Below are 18,464 nucleotides of genomic sequence, written 5' to 3'. Positions count from 1 at the left end.
GAGCCATTTTGCATCCCTGCATTAGGGAAGCTAAACGTTAGCTTCAGTCAAAGCGGGGATTCAGAAAAGGTCTGTTATTCTTTGGGATGAAACCAGCAGTGTTTTGTTTGTACTGACCTGTCGTGGCCTGAATAAAGTTCTGTGCAGAGCTGCGTGTTCTCGGTTGTTTTGTAATGCGGCTGAAATTTGAAGTTGTTTTGTTTCTGTTCAAAGAGGTAAAAGATGTTTGACATATTAACACAGTGACCATTTTCTTCTGACGTCTCGTTCAGGGTTGGAAGCAGTTCTACAATCATACGGCTGTTTCAGGTCTGACAATCATCCAGAGGGTGTCGGCCCTTCTTCTCTGGAAACAGGAAAATCTTACAGTACATCAGATTCCAAAATCCTAAATCCTACTGATAATCAATATCAAGATTAAAGTATTTAAAAAAAGCTTTTAAAGACCTGAGGGAAGTTCTGAATTAAAAAGAAATTGTAAAAGAGATTAAAATTAAACAGACTGACAATAAATGATTTAAAGTTTAATTGTACACAAATATTTAAGAACAGTTTTATGGGCACTGTTACATACATGTTCTTCAAATAATGTGACTGCACAAATGATCCTTTAAAGATCAACACAGAACTTGTTTTGATTAATTTTGCATTATTGTTGAAATTTAAATAAAGTGCTGATTTTCTGTTTTAAAACTTTGCAAATGAAATCAAATTTTGGGATCAGACAAAAGAAATGTTATGAAACGTTTATGACTTGAAGAGTTCAGAAGGCGTGTAGATTAGTTGGATGTTCGTTCTCATTCCACTCTCATTAGTTTCATAAAAAAGTTAAAATATTCATAAAAACCTAAAAAAAGGAGCCATATGCAGAATAAAAACTTAGAATATATATATACATGTTCATAAAGTTAGCGACACAATGATGATAACCACTGAACCATTGTATGGCAGATGTACAACATAAGGACGTCCTCTGTGACCTTCACTCTCTCCTCTCTTCCTGCAGCCTGGACCAACATCCAGAGAATACTAGCACAAATACGACCAGCCAGTAAACCAGTATAACTACTGTGACACACTACCCCCTACCCTCAATGCAGTTTGCAATCACATACACAAACTCTCAACAGCAACGTGCTAACAATCACCTCATGATGATTAGCAACCATTAGCTTATCTGGAAATTCATATAAGTGCTCATTACAAATATCCAAGCAACCATTGCTGTAACCAACTGTAGTCCTCGATGCGGCAGCCCCGGGTCGACTCCAGCCGTCGACTCTTGGCCGCATGTCATCCTCACTCTCTCCTCTCCCGTTTAAACATTTTCCACCGTCCTCTCTCTCTGAATAAAGGCTGAAGAAAAAGCTAAAAACCTAAAACATCCAAAGCAACCACCCTGACCACGCCCACACCCACACACCTGCCTGAATGCCTGTTTCTAATGTGTCTGATGTCTAAGCCAACGGTTGGAAACAAAGACATGCTAACCATCATCAGAACACTGAGCAGGCCTCCAGACAGACTCTGCTCCCTGTGATTCTGGGGCTGAATGATGAATACATGTTAATAAGAAAAATATTCTTTATTAATCTTAAGTAAATTTGGTTACTGGTCAAAATGATAAAATAAATGATGGTAAAAATAAACAAAATACATAACATGATAGCAATGAAAGGCTTACTGGTGCAACAATACAAACAAAAAACAAAGAGTAACATGTCTTCAGCTTACACCGGGGCGCTCCGAAAGCTTATTCAAAGGTATGTTTTGCACGCTCTTACAGCGAGGAGGTTAAAAGGAAGAGTGACATCTGCAGCCGACAGATGTGGATTATCAGTGAATGGCTCATTCCTGAATCTTAGAGGGTTTATGTGAAAACCAACTCCAGATTTTAACCCACCTTTACCTTGTATCACTGTGTTAAAGTGCATATCATTAGGTGCAACCATGACTTGATTAATCATGATCATGATCATGATCTTCATTGGTTGAGAGGATTTCTTATCAAGCTCAGGCAAAGAGGTTAAACACAATTTAGGCTGATCAGAAAACAAAATGCACTCTTACAAACGTCATATAGAGGCTATAAAACACATTTCAGTCATTAAATGTCAGTGTGGATACAGGATAACAACACGGTTAAATATGAACTTTATCACTTCTTATAATAAAATGATTCATCACTATCTTATCTTTTAATATCAGTCTTCCCCATATTATCATAAGTATAGTTGCTAATGGTTATCACAGACCTGGTAAATGGTAAAGGGTCTGTACTTAGAAAGCACTTTCTTTGTCACATTCACCCTTTCACACACATTCACACACTGATGGCAAAGGCTCCAATCAGGGACTAGATACACTCACACACTGATGGCAAAGGCTCCAATCAGGGACTAGATACACTCACACACTGATGGCAAAGGCTCCAATCAGGGACTAGATACACTCACACACTGATGGAAAAGGCTCCAATCAGGGACTAGATACACTCACACACTGTTGGCTGTGCCTTCAGGAGCAACATGGGGTTCAGTGTCTTGCCCAAGGACACTTCGACATTTGACTGTAGCAGTCACGGATCGAACCGCCAACCTTCACGATTGACTCACTGAACCACAGCTGCCCACTTCACCGGTTACTATCTATATTAGTATTCTTGCTAATATTACATGTTTTACTATTATTATTGGAACTGTATTCTCTGTTGTTGTTGTTGTTGTTCTGTTTGTTTGTCTTTGTCCTGCATCTCCCTACACCCACCTTTTTGGCCTGAACAATGTTAGCGAAACAGTGATTGGCTGACTTATTTACATAGACTGAGGCTAACAAAGAGAAGCTCCAAAGTTCTGTCAGGGCTTTGAGTTCACCATCCTGTGTGCAGTCCTTTCCAAGCCTGTTCGAATGGGGTCGTAATTTCCCCCTGACCTCCATGGCTAAGATCACAAGTGTCTTTTTCGTCTTCTTTTGAGTTTCTTGTTGTCTTCTTATCTTGAAAAGCAAATATCAAACAAACCAGGCTGTTCCTGCTGAAAAACTGCCAGAGGATAAGCAATGTATGTACAATGAGCTAGCCAGAAATATCTCCTAGAACCTATTCTTAACGTTTCTGATAATATTGTATTGTACATATTATTGGTTGTTCGGTTAGATAGATTTCAGCTTTGTCATATTGAATGCTAAGCTAATATTAATGATGTTAGCCTACGAGCATTACAACATTTTGATCACTGTTACCCTGGAGGATGACTTTAATCAATGGCCGCTTAATTGTGTGAATTCCTCGCTCAGTCTTTGACGAGTTATTTCAGCTGGCACAGCTTAACAGAAGAGCCCTTCCCCCACACCCTGAAGATTGGGTAGAGAGGCTTGGTGAACTTGGTGAAGAAGGTGTGCAGGTGTGTCAGCGACCTTTCAGAAGAGACTCTGTAGAAGGAAAGCATGCCTGCCTTCCAGTCCAGATACACGGCCAGTCTGTGAGAACCAGCCAGAGGGACACCGACGGCGGTGCTCTCGAAGTTATGATACGCGCGGTAGCCTTTACCAGAACAGTGCAGACTCCAGGACTTTGTATTGTACCCCATCAAACAAGCATTGTCCTGCCCTTTGCGTCTGATGTCCTTGTAGGCCACTCCAATGCCAGCCCATTTTCCTTCCCACTCTATCTCCCAGTAATGGCGCTTCTCCAGGCCCTGCTGGGCCAGGACTTGGGGCCAGTAGTTAAACCGTTCAGGGTGATCACGATATGTCTTCTTTTTTGAGCCCTGGATGACTTTTCGGTGCTTGTCAGAGAAGACAAGAAGTTTGTGAGCAGTGTTAAGATTCATCGTGAGCTCACATTCATCTGGTAACCGGAAGAATAGAAGGAGTTAGACATGTAGAACGGAAACCACAGCCACAGAATATACTTGCTTCTGACTGGCTGGCAGGTGTCCATGTATCAGGACACCTCAAACCAAGATCAGGTCAACATAAGATCAACTTTTAAATGAGTCCTCAAGGTTTAAAGTAAAGGTAACCACACAGTACTAATGTTCCCTGCTGATTACCAGTTACTCGCTGTTAAAACAACACATACATATGGAGAAGGATTTATGAACTGGCAACCTGGGGGCTGAAAAATCTGGACAACGGAAGCGTCCAAACCTGCAGTTCCTTTAGTGGCTACTTGAGGCTGACTCCAAAAAAAGAGTCAATCCCCATTAGATGTTAAAATGTCCAGTGTTACAGCAGAAACAGCTTGGTACAAAAACATTTTTGTTTCTTTAGCTCATTACTGTATTCATGACAAATGCCCAACTCAAGGTTTCAAATTGGCAGTCAACAGATGAACGGTTGACGACACCTTGGTCATTTTCATTATTTAAACTGTCTACGGGATTTACCCTCTTTTTTAATTGCAATTATGCATGATGAAGGGTCCTTTGTAGGAAAGTATTGCACTGTCGTGTCAGTCTCCACCTCTAAAAGGATGTCAATTGTTTGGCTCCAGATATCAACACAAAGGTCTGTACTCAATATTGACCGCCTTTTGCCAAACAAATCTCGACTTACATCGTCTCAGTCCCGGTTTAAACCAGTGTTCTGCATTGTGATGGACTCTGTGGAACAGAAACACATTTTGTCAGCCTGGTTTATGTAACAGCTGTAACAAAATGCCAACAAATATTAGGATTGTTCTTTACCTGAGTTTCGTTAATTCAGATCGTCCTTCCTCGAGAGCGTCAGAGATGAGTCTCACTCCTGAATCTCCGAGATGATTGTAGCTCAGGTCCAGCTCGCTCAAGTGGGACGGGTTGGACTTCACTGCTGAGGCCAAGAATTCACATCCTTTCTCCGTGATGTTACAGAACGACAACCTGTGACACAAGGACAGAGTAAGCCCTTAACTGGTGTTGGAAATCCTTCCTAAGTATTCAACATGCAGTAATTGTTGTCTTTAAGTGATACCTGAGGGTTTCCAGTTTACAGCACACATTTCCCAGTTCTTTGGAAAGCAGCATCACTCCTAAGTCTTCAATGTCGTTGTCACTCAGGTCCAGCTCTCTAAGATCTGATTTAGGACAGCTCAGGACTGAAGCCAGCTCTTTGCAGCATCTCGGAGTCAGATCACATCGGTTAAGCCTGAAAAGACAAAGAACATGGACCAAATAACAGATTGCAGTACAAAGAAACCAAGTCCACTGAAGTCCATCCATCTACCATCTGTACCGCTTATCCTGTTCAGAGTCTGCGGGCTGGGGATGGGAGACAACCTTTCATGCTCAGTCTCACACCTATGGGCGATTCACCAATGAACCTAATTAGCATGTCTTTGGACTAGGAACCTTCTAGCTGTGAGGAGACAGCACTAGCCACTGCACACCAACCCGTGCGGCCCACAATTAAACGTTCATCTGTACTTAAGATATCTGCATATGAATACAGAATCTTTGGACCACTGACAAGTTTTTGGGTGTTGGAAGCGTTGTTGTTTCGGTTTGTAATTTGAGTAGTATTGTCCAATTGCGTCTCTGCAGTCATTTGTTGTGAGCAGGAAAATAGTCGGATAGTCAAATAGGCGGACCTTTATCTACAGTAATCTTGTAAAACCGATGTCTACAGATAAATGCAGATAACCATTGGATATAGATGTCATCTCTCCCCTCCAACATCATTCTCACGTCCCAAGTTCCTAGTCAGACCGTTAACAGTACATGGAAAGAGGTCATGGCCCGGATATCCTCGTTCCATCATCTACCGCTCCCAAAGGCTTTACTGTCATCAAACCATAGCCAAAAAGTAACCGGCCGTGCATCAAGTCATGTATTCTGGCTAAAAGGAAGCTCCGGGGAATCCCCCAATCTTTGTTCAGTCGCATTACAGACAGCTTTAGCATTGACTCACCTCAGCGTCTTCAGCCTGCAGGATGGACTCTGGAGTCCCATGCAGAGATTCTCAATTCCTGAGTCTTGTAGGTGGTTGTCACTTAAGTTCAAATAATTTAGCTCATTTGAGCTTGAGCTTAGAATGGAGGACAGCTCCTGACAGCAGTCTGCAGTGAGATTACAATCATTCAACCTGATAAACAGAAGAACAAATTCAGTTTGTTATTAAAAATCTATACAACACTGGTTCAAGATATCGGGTCAAGTAGGAAATGATCAAAGACACTTGCATTGCTGATCTGGATGCCTTGATGGCTGGAAGGAGCCTGTGAAGTCCCTCTGTAGTTCTGGAGTATTTCCCAAGGTGAATCTCTTCCGGCTTCTCCGGTGAGGTCAGCAACAGAAAGACCAGAGCTGCCCACTCAGCTGCAGACCACTCATTTGTCACCATGTCTCGGTCTGAGTCCAAGTGCTGCTGGATCTCCTCCACCAGAGAGTGGTCGTTTAACTCATTCAGACAGTGCAAGAGATTGATGTACCGCTCTGGTTCGGATAGATTTATTTTACTCTTGATGTATTGGATGGATTCCTCATGACATTGGGAGTCCCAAGTGTTGACCACAATTTTGAGGCCTCTGAGGAGAGCCTGACTGGACTCCAGAGAGAGTCCAAGGAGGAAACGCAGGAAGAGATCCAGGTGGCCTTTGTCACTTTGTAAGGCTTTGTCCACTGCAGCTTTGTGCAATTCACACACAGGCTTGATCGGATCAATCGGTTTTTTGTCCATTAGGTTTACACCACTGGCCGTGTACATGACATGGACGTACAGAGCTGCCAGAAACTCTTGGACAGACAGATGCACAAAGCAGAAGACTTTATTCTGCAAGCAGGACTCTTCCCGAAAGACTTGAGTGCAAACTCCTGAGAAGATCGACGCTTCTTCGACAGCGATACCACAGTCCCTAAGATCGTCCTCGTAGAAGATCATGTTTCCTTTCTCCAGCTGCTCAAAGGCTAACTTCCCAAGTGACATTATCACCTTGTTATTCCCTTGGGAGTCAAGCTGTTGCTCTTTGTCATACTTGACATGAATCTGTGAAGTTTGATGTGCCAGAAAGTGGATGTACATCTGAGTCAAAGTTTTTGGCATTTTTCCTCCTCCTACTGTGGCACATATTTCCCCAAGGACAATAGAGGAAATCCAGCAGAACACCGGCACGTGGCACATGATGTAGAGACTTCTTGTCGACTTGATGTTTGCAATTACTCTTTTGGCTAAGATTTCGTCATCAATTTTCTTGTGGAAGTACTGCTCCTTCTGTTGGTTGTTGAAACCTCGTATCTCGGTCAAGCGGTCAACATGTTGGCGAGGTATGCAACTTCCTGCAGCAGGTCGGGTAGTTATCCACAGATAAGCTTGTGGTAGCAGGTTACCTGCGATGAGGTTTGTCAGCAGCACATCAACTGAGGCTGACTGTGTTGCATCACAACAGATCTCATTTCCCTTGAAATCCAGGGGGAGTCTGCACTCATCAAGACCATCAAGTATGACTAGAACTTTGCACTGAGTCAGGTCTGTGATTCCAGATTCTTTCAGGCCCGGAGAGAAGACATACAGCAGCTCCATCAAACTTCTCGATTCATTTTTCAGCAAATTCAGCTCCCTACAAGGAAGTGAAAACAGGAGTTGGATGTCTTGATTGGCCCTGTCCTCCGACCAGTCCAGAATGAACTTCTGTGTCAACACAGTTTTGCCGATGCCTGCTATCCCCTTGGTGAGCACCGTTCTGAGTGGTTTGGCTTCTTGATTTGGTAAGGGCTTGAAGACGTCCTCACACTTGATGAGAATTTCCAAAGATCGTCGTTTGTTGAACGCTGCCTCAATTTGTCTGACTTCATGTTCACGGTTGACCTCTCCACTTTCTCCCTCTATCAGATAGACCTCCGTATATATCTTTCTAAGAGGCACGGGCCAATTCTGTGTATCTTCCAAAAGGCACTCACTTTTAGTCTTCAGGGAAGACTTTAGTATCTTTTGGTACATTGCAATGACCCCATAATGACCTAACAGCAAAGTGAAAAAAGTAAAATGAGGAAAATCAAAGAAAGAAGAATTAGCCATGTGATTATCCCTCTTGCTACCCATCCCATCAGTTCACTGAAGAGGTGTTTAAGCTCATTTCTACTAGCGGAGACTGTTGCGTTTTAGGGCATCTCAGATTGAGCTTGTCAAGTTCAGGTCTACATAACCACACTTGACTCAACCATGTGTTTTTATCATCAGTGTATGCTTAAAGTTCTCACACGTTGGTTTGGCGTTATGCTAATATTACCACAACAAGCAGTAAATTTAACAGGTTTATATATATTATTATATTTTAAACTACAAAATAGTTAATGGGCAACTTACAGATTGTCAAATTGGTGAGAACCTAATGTACAACATTAATCCAACATCAAAGGGCAGCTACGGTCGGATCTCTTTTTACACACATACAAATAAGACAACATGCAGGCTCTTACTTTGCTCGAGTATGTGGGCATGTTCATTCTCTTTCATCGTCCTCAAGATATGCAGGGCGATCTTCAGAGCGGCTTCATTTGTTTCATCATCAGTCTTAATCACTTGATCACCAGGTGCGTCCTCTTGCTCGTCTTCCTTTAACAATCCTTTAGCAGAGAGGACCTTCGTATGTGTTCTCAGAGCTTGCTTTACAAAAGCCATGGTTTGAGACTCAAACATCTGACAAAGACCATGAAATATATTATTAAACCTCCCTCATGGGTAGGTCTACATCGCAGTGAAATGATGTTACAAAGTTACTGCAAGGATTCTATGATGTGCAAAACGACTGCAAGCTTTTGCAAGTTCTGAAAGTTCATCAAAGAATAAGTGAGATGTGCAGTTATAGATTATTTAGCTTCAGATGGTTCTGATTGGTTCTGATTCCTCACCAACTTGCACCAAGTAACAAATCTGCTGATATTTTCCTACTTTGAACAACAACAAAAGCCAGCTCTGTGCCTAACACATACCATTATAATGAACAAAAAGTAGCTGATTATTAAACAGAACTGCCTACCTGCAGCATGTCCTGGTTCGACTGGATGCTCGAAGAAGTCTGGTCACTGGAAAAAGTACAAATATAAACTATCAGGCATGCATTAGTTCTTGTGTTTGTAAGTGTGGTGGATGCCTGTCAGCTTCTGTCCACAGTTTAAGCAACAAAAAAACACATTCTTAAATAGATTTTTTCATTACATCTACTGAACCCAACATCTACGTGTAAACCTCATGATGATTATTTTATTTACAGAGGCATTAACTAACATTATACATTAGTGCATTGATTTACAAACTGTAGGCATTTCATGGTACCGTTCATTATATCTCTATATATGCCGATGACAGTCTGCTATTTTAATAAGGTGGTGATGCTTTAATTAATCACTGCTGAAGTTTAAAAATCTAAACAACCCAGTGAAGCTCTGAATCTTCAAATGAACACATCTAAGGGTCTGGGTTTAATGCTGAAATGGAAAGGGTTTCTTCACTTCTGATCTTTTTCATTAGGGCACAGGTATCTTGTGTTTGATTCAAATTGAAATTAAATAATTAAAATTGTACTCTCCATTTTTTAATTGTATTTTTCTGTTGGACTAAATATAGAGGAAACTAAATAAATACTTAAATTTTTTTATGAATGTATTAAAAGTTCCTTTATATAACTTTAAATAAAAATCTTTTTAGACTTACTGTATTGAGCCAAGTTCATCGCTGAATTCCGGTGGATATTCTCTGGAGCGATCAGTCTTCCCAGACATCATGCTTAATGTCGACGATGTTGCTCCTTCTTCAGATTTACTCGTTTTCATTGGTTTGGGCTGACCGATGTAGTCACCAATCAAGTTTCTGCCAAGTATTGTGAGGGATGAAAGTTAAAAGAGTGGATTTTGAATTCTTTAAACTTACCTGTGAACAGACGAACACGTTTACAGCCTGTACATAATCTTTAGAATAAAATCTGACCAGACTGATCATTTTACCTTTTTCTTGGACGTCTGGGTTTATTGCTGAATTCAGGAGGATATTCCCTGGAACGTCGACTTTCCACAGTAACAATACTGGCCGTTTCAGATCCACCTTCCCTCATCTTCAGGCTTCTGGTGATTCTGAAATGAAGGTCAGTGTATTTGTAGATTACAACAGGACTCGTATCACACAGCAGTAGTAGGTGTATTAGGTGCTGAGGCCTGCAGGTGCTATCATCCAAGAATAAAATCTGATACAGTACATAAACCGATCAGCTACAACATTATGATCAAAACATTCCTGACTCGTCAAGGCAATGGACTCCATTAGAGCTCTGAAGGTGTGCTGAGGTATCAAGACGTGAGCAGCAGATCCTTTAAGTCCTGTAAGCTGCGAGGTGGGGCCTCCATGGATCGGACTTGTTTGTCCAGCACATCCCACAGACGCTCGACTGGATTGAGATCTAGGGAATCTGGAGGCCGAGTCAACACCTTGAACTCGTTCCTCAAACCATTCCTGAACCATGTCTGCAGTGTGGCAGGGCGCATCATCCTGCTGAGAGAGGCCACTGCCATTAGGGAATACCAATTCCATGAAGGGGTGTACTTGGTCTGCAACAATGTTCAGGTAGGTGGTACGTGTCAAAGTAACATCCACATGAACGGAAGGACCCAAGGTTTCCCAGCAGAACATCGCCCAAAGCATCACACTACTTCCACCGGCTCGCCTTCTTCCCATAGTGCATCCTGGTTCCATGTGTTCCACAGGTAAGAGACGCACACGCAGCCGGCCATCCACATGATGAAAAAGAAAACGTGTTTCATGAGACCAGGCCGCCTTCTTCCATCGCTCCGTGGTCCAGTTCTGATGCTCATGTGCCCATTGTAAGCGCTTTCAGTGATGGACAGGGGTCAGCATGGGCACCCTGACCGGTCTGCAGCTACACAGCCTCATACACTACAAACCGTGATGCTCTGTGTGTTCTGACACCTTTCTATCAGAAGCAGCTTTAACTCTTTCAGCAGTTTGAGCTTCAGTAGCTCTTCTGTTGGATCGGACCACACGGGCCAGCCTTCGCTCCCCAGGTGCCCCAATAAGCCTTGGCTGCCCATGAACCTGTCACTGGTTCACCTGTTTTCCTTCCGTGGACCTCTTTTGGTCGGTACTGACCGCTACAGACCGGAACACCCCACAAGAACTGCAGGTTTGGAGATGCTCTGACCCATTTGTTTAACCATTACAATTTGGTCCTTGTCAAAGTCGCTCTCATCCTCACGCTCACCCATTTTTCCTGCTTCCAACACATCAACTTTGAGGACTAAAAGTTCACTTGCTGCCTGACATATCCCACCCACTGCCAGGGGCCATTGTAACGAGTTAATCAACATAATTTACTTCACCTGTCATCGTGTTTTGGCTGATTGGTGTAATCATTGGCATAAAATCGGACAAGACTGATAATTTTACCTTTTTATTGACGGTATTGACTTTCTTGGATGTCTGGGTTTATCGCTGAATTCCGGTGGATATTCTCTGGAGCGATCAGTCTTCCCAGACATCATGCTTAATGTCGACGATGTTGCTCCTTCTTCAGATTTCTTCATTTTCATTGGTTTGGGCTGACCGATGTAGTCGCCAATCAAGTTTCTGCCAAGTATTGTGAGGGATGAAAGTTAAAAGAGTGGATTTTGAATTCTTTAAACTTAACTTGTGAACAGACGAACACGTTTACAGCCTGTACAAAGTCTTTAGAATAAAATCTGACCAGACTGATCATTTTACCTTTTTCTTTGACGTCTGGGTTTATTGCTGAATTCAGGAGGATATTCCCTGGAACGTCGACTTTCCACAGTAACAATACTGGCTGTTTCAGATCCACCTTCCCTCATCTTCAGGCTTCCGGTGATTCTGAAATGAAGGTCAGTGTATTTGTAGAGTACAACAGGACTCGTATCACACAGCATGTAGTACGTGCTGTGGCCTGCAGGTGCTATCAGCCAATCCAGTGCTGCTTTTCCAAGATGTCAGTCCCTAAACGATCAGCCATGATGCCCAGTAACTTATTCATAACTTAAACCCACAGTCATAAAAAATTAAACATGCTTCGAAACCCTGTGTATGTAGTTTAAACAGACAAGCAGGATATAGAGTGAATACTGGACTTACATTTACGAGCTAGAAACAGGAAATAAGGATGCTAACGTTGCTCTGTGTCTGCTGGGCGGAAACACTTCACTCAGACAGCAACCAGCTGAGGAGCTGCTCCTGAAGAATTTCAACAACAGCAAAAAGTTGTTTTTATATTTTCCCAACATTATTTGAACTGGGCAGAGATTTTCCCCATAATCAGAGGGACGCACCTGCTCTTGTTCCATCTTGTCCGGCTCTCTGGGTTTGGATTTTTGCCTCTTCTGTACAAACACATTTAGTTTTATTAATCCTGGTGTTTTATCATGACACCTTTACCAAGTAGAGCATTTCATGTTTTAAGTCAAAGGCAGCAGAATTAAAACATTTTGAAAGCGGTGCATGTGTCCTCAAACTGACCGAACATCTAAGAAATAAATTAAATGAAAAACTTACATCAGTGAAGTGTGCAGAAAAAGTGGACATGCTCCGGCTCTGAAGTGGGTTTGTAAGCTGTGGAAGCAGGTAATATGTAGTGAGAGAAGTATCCCACTTCTTTTTTTTTAATGTCCGCTCTTATGTGAAAACAGAAGTGAGCGAGTCAGAAAACAGAAAGGTCAAGGTTAATGAAACGTTCAGAAACAGAACCATGCTGTGAACAGCAATCATGACTCCTCTGTGGCTGCACTAAAAGAAGTTTTAGTGTGTGAGAATGCTAATGCTCAGGTCGAGGATGACGAAGTGGAGTTTAGAGCAGAGGTTTCACGTTCACGAGGGGATCACAGAGCGGGAGATGTGTGATTAAGGTCACGTGAAAAATGTACCTGAGTTCTGGCCACGGACTGGATAAAAAGATGGCCGACATGACAGCTCCAAGAAAGTGAAGCCAAATCCCTCTCTGTCGCCCCCTGCTGACTGGCTGCAGTATAGCTCATAAAGCCCGCCTCCTCCATGTTAACAGATGGGACATGAGTCAAACTATAAAATCAAAATACACGTCAAATACATTTTTGTCAAACATGGTTTCTGTCATTATAGTTAGTTCTTATCATGCTGATTTATGTCCAAGTGAGAAGTTTACTTTTAATGAGTTATTTGATGCTGTAAAAAGGGGGTGTGGCCTCATGATTGACAGCTCTGTGGACAAATGGGGCTCCTGCAGCGTTCTGTTCCCGAGTAGCAGAGTAGAGGAGGAACGGCGAGAGGAGACGTAACTAACACTAACACTACAGTCATTGAACTTTCCATCAGCGTGAATATCTGCTTCAGACCGACACAAGAAGCTGTTCTGCTGCAGACTGAGCCCACCTGAGGGCTCCAACACGCCAAGGACACCTGAGGGCTCCAACACGCCAAGGACACCTGAGGGCTCCAACACGCCAAGGACACAGTGTGTGTAGGGTAGAGGAAGGGGCGGGATCTCTACTGCACACACTCTGGATACAGATGAGCAGGATGGCAGCACCCGCTCCGGGGGGGTTTGGCTTCATGTTTGTACAACGAGAGGAGGTGGAGACGCGTCGGCCATCTTTATATACAGTCAGTGGCTCTGACTTAAAACTTAGTATTCTGACTATGTTGACAAAAGAAAAAGATTCTAAGTAAAAATACTTAAAACTCCAAAATTAAAGTAAAAAGTGAGTTTAGAGTCAGAATTCCGACTTTGCTTGCAGAAAGGGAAAAAAATTCAAAGTACAAAAAAAAGAAAAGAAAAGTTAAAGTTCAAAGTTTAAGGTCAAAATTCAGAGATTAAAATCTGGCAAATAGATAACGTCACAGTTAGCAGACAGTAAATATCACAAGTTAGCATTCAGAGCTTTAGCTAGACCTCCATGTTTAAACTAAAAGTCATACATGCCGAGATGATCATCAGAATTATGACTTAATAAAAAGTCAGAAGAAGAAAATTTACAACTTAGAAAATAAAGTCCGAATTCAAAGATTTCATTGAGAGTTTAAAGTCAGAATTTTTCAAGATTAAATTCCATATTTCCAGATATAAGTCAGACTCTTCAGATCTTCAGGTTTTCTGGCTGAATTTCAGGTTTAAAGTCAGAATTCTAACTTTAAGAACTCAAACACATTGTTCACATGTGGCTCTGATCCTCTTCTGCCGACAGGTTCATGCAGCTCTCAGTTCTTTGCTTTAGCTGCTTACCAACACAGCCAACCGTATAAGCTGCAGTCATGTCAGTGTAACCTACACTGAGCATATCATGTCTCATCCTGAATGAACTTCCTTAAATGAGTAAAACAAGTTTCTCCTGTTTGAGGATAAGCACGGAAAAACACACATTTCACTTATTGAAAAAGTAAACATGGATCAAGTGACAAAAATCACATCACATGAAGGAAAACTAAGGCAACATTTCAAACCAAAGTCTGAGACATTCACACATTTCAGAGTTTAGAGAGAGTCAACACCTGCGACACCTGTGAACCTGCACAACATTGTTAACACGTAAAGTTTGAAGCAGCTCCTCTGTTGGAGCATCAGACGTCCAAAATGATCAGAAACACATCACAGCAACTCATTTCATAATTATTCGGCATCGAACTAGAAAACTGAGCAAACAGTCGTCCTCTTGTTCTGCAGAGAAACTTAAACTGCACAAATCTTATGACAAAAATCTCAAACATGTTCAAAGTTAAACACATTGTGATGCTTCCTGTATAACATGATGTTCAAAGCACTTATTTTAGCAACATATGACGTCTTAATCTACATTTAAACATGTAATTCAATCTCATTGAAATTGCACAGGATTTTGTTTTTGAAATCAATCCCTCTGCTTTCTGTCTGTCAGACACTAGATGGCGCTGCCTACCTGGACTCCGTTGATTTGTTTTGGACTCCAGCCAGCGTGGCCGCTCCCTTAGAAAACAATAACACAAAAGAGCTTATTTATTATGCAGCTGTTGGCGCTGAAACACAATTCATGAGTTAGTTAATACATGTGTTCTAAAATACGATCTTTCACGTCGTTATTTTATCTCGGAGTTTAGTCAACAGATTTATTTCACAAATTCTGGTTTCACCGCTGAGACTGAAAAGAGGACACGTTCTGAAGTCTAATCTGTGCGTCTGTATCTCCTCAGTGACGCTGTTTGTGGTTTTATTTCATACATTCATTTTAACTGATGAGTGCAGTTAGAATGTCCCTGCGCAGTGTCTCGCAGCAGGTGGTAACTTTTGATACCAAAAACTTTTGTTTTGATTTCAAATGTGCCACGGCAACCAAGGACGTGAGAGAGAGAGCGGGAGGGAGAGAGAGAGAGAGACCCAACTCCGCGTCCTCGCTTGTAACACGGAGCTTTTTTATTTTATACATTTTGGAACGAGCTTGCTTGAGAATAGATTTAACAAGTCATTAAAAAGCGTCAGATGCGCAAATCAGGCAAATAAATACAATTATTTAGCAAATATCAAACATCCTGTTGAACATCCGGACAAACTGCACACAGATGTTTTATTCTATATTGACTGTACTGTGCACAAAGAGCTCTATATGCGTTAATAAAGTGGAAACACTCACCTGCAACTCTCACGGTCCCGCAGACTCTGACAGACTCCAACTGACGCAGACAGAAAAAGAGCAGGCTTAAGTTTCGAAGTAAACAACTTCTTACTTTCACTTTCCAAGTTAGAGCTGGAATGTATGTGTGTGTGTGTGTGTGCGTGTGTGTGTGTGTGTGTGTGCGTGTGTGTGTGTGTGTGTGTGCGTGTGCGTGTGTGAGATAGCGAGGGAGCTTGAGAGGTGTGTTCGCAGAAGATAACTGCATACACTGTGCATGCTTAGTGTCAACAGAACAGACATGTATGATGAATAACGAAGCATACTTTTGCTCTTAACCGTTTCAGGTCCATTTCTGGCGTCTTTCTGGAAGCATATTAGAGTTTGTGTGTTTTGATTTCAGCCCAGAATGTGGTCTGCAGACTTTGATCCTCTGGGTCTAAATAAAACCTCCAGGTAAGGCAGCCTGACAGGAAGAACATGTAAGCAATGCCTAACAGAAGCAGGAAATGTATACATATTTCAAAGGGAAACATTAAAAAAACCTGTAATGTTCATCTTAAAAGAATGAAGCTTGTTGGAGGGAAAGTGTGGGAGGGTGCTGCTTCATATTAAATATCAGGAAAAGAGGAGTCACAGTAGAGATACTTGTGAGGGAAATTCTCCTCCTGAAGATAATTTGTGAAGAACAAGCAAACTCAATGTTATGAATCAAGTCTCTTTACTTACATTTTACATGCAGCATGGAGAGAAGTACAGCAGTTCTCTCCCTTGCTGTTACAGTGTTCAAGCTTATATACAACATCAACAACCCCCTACCCCATCCCCACATGGTACTTCAATCAGCCACCTGGCCTTCGTCAGCAAGATAAGATGATCCTTCTCTGCTCTCCAGGGGGGAAGCCGGGGGAAGCCGGGGGAAACCGGGGTTCACCAAGTAAAATAAATTGCCCCCCCATATAAATTTAATACCCCCTTGATGATCCCTGGAAAATTCCCACATTCTGATAATCTAACTTATTAAAGTATATTAAAATGAAAGTAGAAACTCTGCCTGTTAAACTAAACCACCAAAGCACGTCTGCTTCCTGTGTTTGGCCTCAAAGGAAGGAAACTAAGTGAGCCCGGTCTTTCACAAGTGACCTCCTTTATCTCACAACGTGCAGCCTGCTGCTTTTCTCATGACATTTCAACAGTCTGACCTCAGATCAGTGGGTCTTATAGGCTTCCAAACATGGACGTGTGATTGGTGCATTGGACCACCAATCACAATCATGAGGCTCAGACAACACCATATAAATAAATGTGGCGTATCAGGACACAAGACAAGAAGAGAGATTTTTGTTATTTTGCATTTTGAGGAGAAAGTAAAAATCCCTCTCAGGGCTGTTTTTAAAAACGGGAAATTCGACTTTAAATCTGGAAATTCGACTTTATTCTCAACATTTCCACCTTTTTCTCTCACATGTACATTTTTTAAAGATGCCTGACTCGGATACTTTCTCTCAAACAATCTTTAATCTCATCTGAAAACCTGACTGAGAAAAACAAAGGCAACAAATCGACTGAACTTTAAAGGCCGGGTTCTTTTCTTCGATATGCGATGATAGAAAAACAGTACATTTTATGTCTACAAACAGATTCTGCATATAAACGTAGAATCTGTAGGCAAGGGACGAGATTTTTGTTGTCCAAAGCGTCCCGGTCTCCCCCAACAATGGCCTCCAGACAATATGTTGTTGACTGTTAAATATTCTTTGATTAACAGCTTTTTGAAGACCTTCAGTCACATCAGTGCTCACATCACTATATTTGCCTCCAAATCCCCTTTGTCATATAGGTCAGACTCCACAAAGCTGAGTCACTTATAGTCATACCAACACAAAGGAGAATGCAACAATACAGAAAGTGAAACATCAGAAAGTTAGAAGATGTTTTCTGTATTTCCAGAGGAAAGTTCAGGAAATATCTGCGTTCACTCCCCAACCAGAGACGTGTCTGCTGTCCGGCTGTGACGGAGAAGATTGTTTACTTAAACACCACAGAGAAACATTCGAGACGTACGGAGCTCTCACACCTGAGGGGTATTGCACAAAACCAAGATAAGGGATTAAACTGGGATTTTCCAACTATCCTGGCTGAAGCTAGCCTTGACTCAGTTGCATGAAAGCAAGTTAAATTAAACCCGGTCAAGTTACCATGGAGATTTATTCTTTGCAGCTAGCCTGCTCCAGAGCAGGATAACAACCAGGCTAAGGTTAGTTCAACAGTCGATCCTATGAGAAATGAATGTTTTACCGCATGGTCTTTCATTGTAATTATGACAGTTTCAGTGGAGCACTGTTTATTAATTGTACATTTTTACACTGCTTACACATTCAGCTGGCCCGCTATAGTCTGCCAGGCTTTCTCTCGTTCTTTAATTATAGCAGCTGTATTTCCTTTTTTTCTAATTGTTTCATTTCTTTGTATATCTCCGTGAGGAGCTGTTGTTCTGCTGATGAAAAGTATGATGTACAAGTCTTCCAGTCCATTTTTCCATCCGTGATTCTGTGATCAATCCCGTGGTCTATTTAAGAATGCCTTGATCGTGCACTTATCCCGACTATCTGCACCTGGTTTCACATACCTGCGCCTTCTCATCCTGGCTCGTCGAACCTGCAACCAATTAAGCCAGGATGCGCAGATTAAACTCGGTCAGGCCGGGCTTTCTCAGTTATCCTGGATTTCTTTTTTTTACTTTTGTGCCACCCCCCTCAGGCTCAGGTCACATATTCCAATATAAAGTGAAACGGTAAACAATCAGGAGTTAAACTTTGCACTGTGGAAGTTCCTGCAGACAAGTTTCAAACCACATGACGACAATTTTGTTGAAAAAGTGTTTTAATAAGTAAATTACTCAAAACAATTCATGTGATT

General features: G+C 41.9%; 1 protein-coding gene across 3 annotated transcripts; it reads right to left on the bottom strand.

Annotated features, from left to right (window-relative positions):
- Window positions 1-1,566: 1,566 nt before the first annotated feature.
- LOC138584728 (NLR family CARD domain-containing protein 3-like) lies at window positions 1,567-15,631 on the bottom strand. 3 transcript variants are annotated; one of them, XM_069657030.1, is made up of 18 exons: window positions 15,567-15,631; window positions 14,859-14,905; window positions 14,189-14,294; window positions 12,487-12,543; window positions 12,264-12,314; window positions 12,070-12,168; window positions 11,686-11,811; window positions 11,371-11,550; window positions 9,918-10,043; window positions 9,628-9,783; window positions 8,954-8,999; window positions 8,394-8,613; window positions 6,161-7,934; window positions 5,890-6,063; window positions 4,954-5,127; window positions 4,689-4,862; window positions 4,558-4,604; window positions 1,567-3,847 (listed from the first exon to the last, which is right to left on the bottom strand). In XM_069657030.1, exons 7-18 carry the CDS (start codon window positions 11,790-11,792, stop codon window positions 3,306-3,308), a joined length of 3,720 nt encoding a protein of 1,239 aa, XP_069513131.1. In that variant the 5' UTR covers window positions 11,793-11,811; window positions 12,070-12,168; window positions 12,264-12,314; window positions 12,487-12,543; window positions 14,189-14,294; window positions 14,859-14,905; window positions 15,567-15,631; the 3' UTR covers window positions 1,567-3,305. The 3 variants fall into 3 exon arrangements, with proteins under 3 accessions (XP_069513131.1, XP_069513130.1, XP_069513132.1); XM_069657029.1 differs by lacking the exon at window positions 14,189-14,294; XM_069657031.1 differs by lacking the exons at window positions 11,371-11,550; window positions 11,686-11,811; window positions 14,189-14,294 and having other exon boundaries at window positions 15,567-15,630.
- Between the last annotated feature and the right edge of the window lie 2,833 nt (window positions 15,632-18,464).

This window comes from Semicossyphus pulcher, unplaced genomic scaffold, assembly GCF_022749685.1.
Source record: "Semicossyphus pulcher isolate SPU_LCO1_2020_fin unplaced genomic scaffold, fSemPul1.0.p SCAF_9, whole genome shotgun sequence".
NCBI classification, from domain to species: Eukaryota; Metazoa; Chordata; class Actinopteri; order Labriformes; family Labridae; genus Semicossyphus; species Semicossyphus pulcher.
The sequence above is the reverse complement of the archived record's forward strand: the minus strand, read 5'-3'. Positions and strand labels throughout refer to the sequence as shown.

Coding starts and splice junctions, on each gene's coding strand:
- LOC138584728 (XM_069657030.1), bottom strand. CDS start 11,792: ATGAGGGAAGGTGGATCTGAAACAGCCAGTATTGTTACTGTGGAAAGT. Junction 9,000..9,627: donor GATGAACTTGGCTCAATACA/GTAAGTCTAAAA, acceptor TACTTTTTCCAG/TGACCAGACTTCTTCGAGCA. Junction 4,863..4,953: donor TGTAAACTGGAAACCCTCAG/GTATCACTTAAA, acceptor CTTGTGTCACAG/GTTGTCGTTCTGTAACATCA.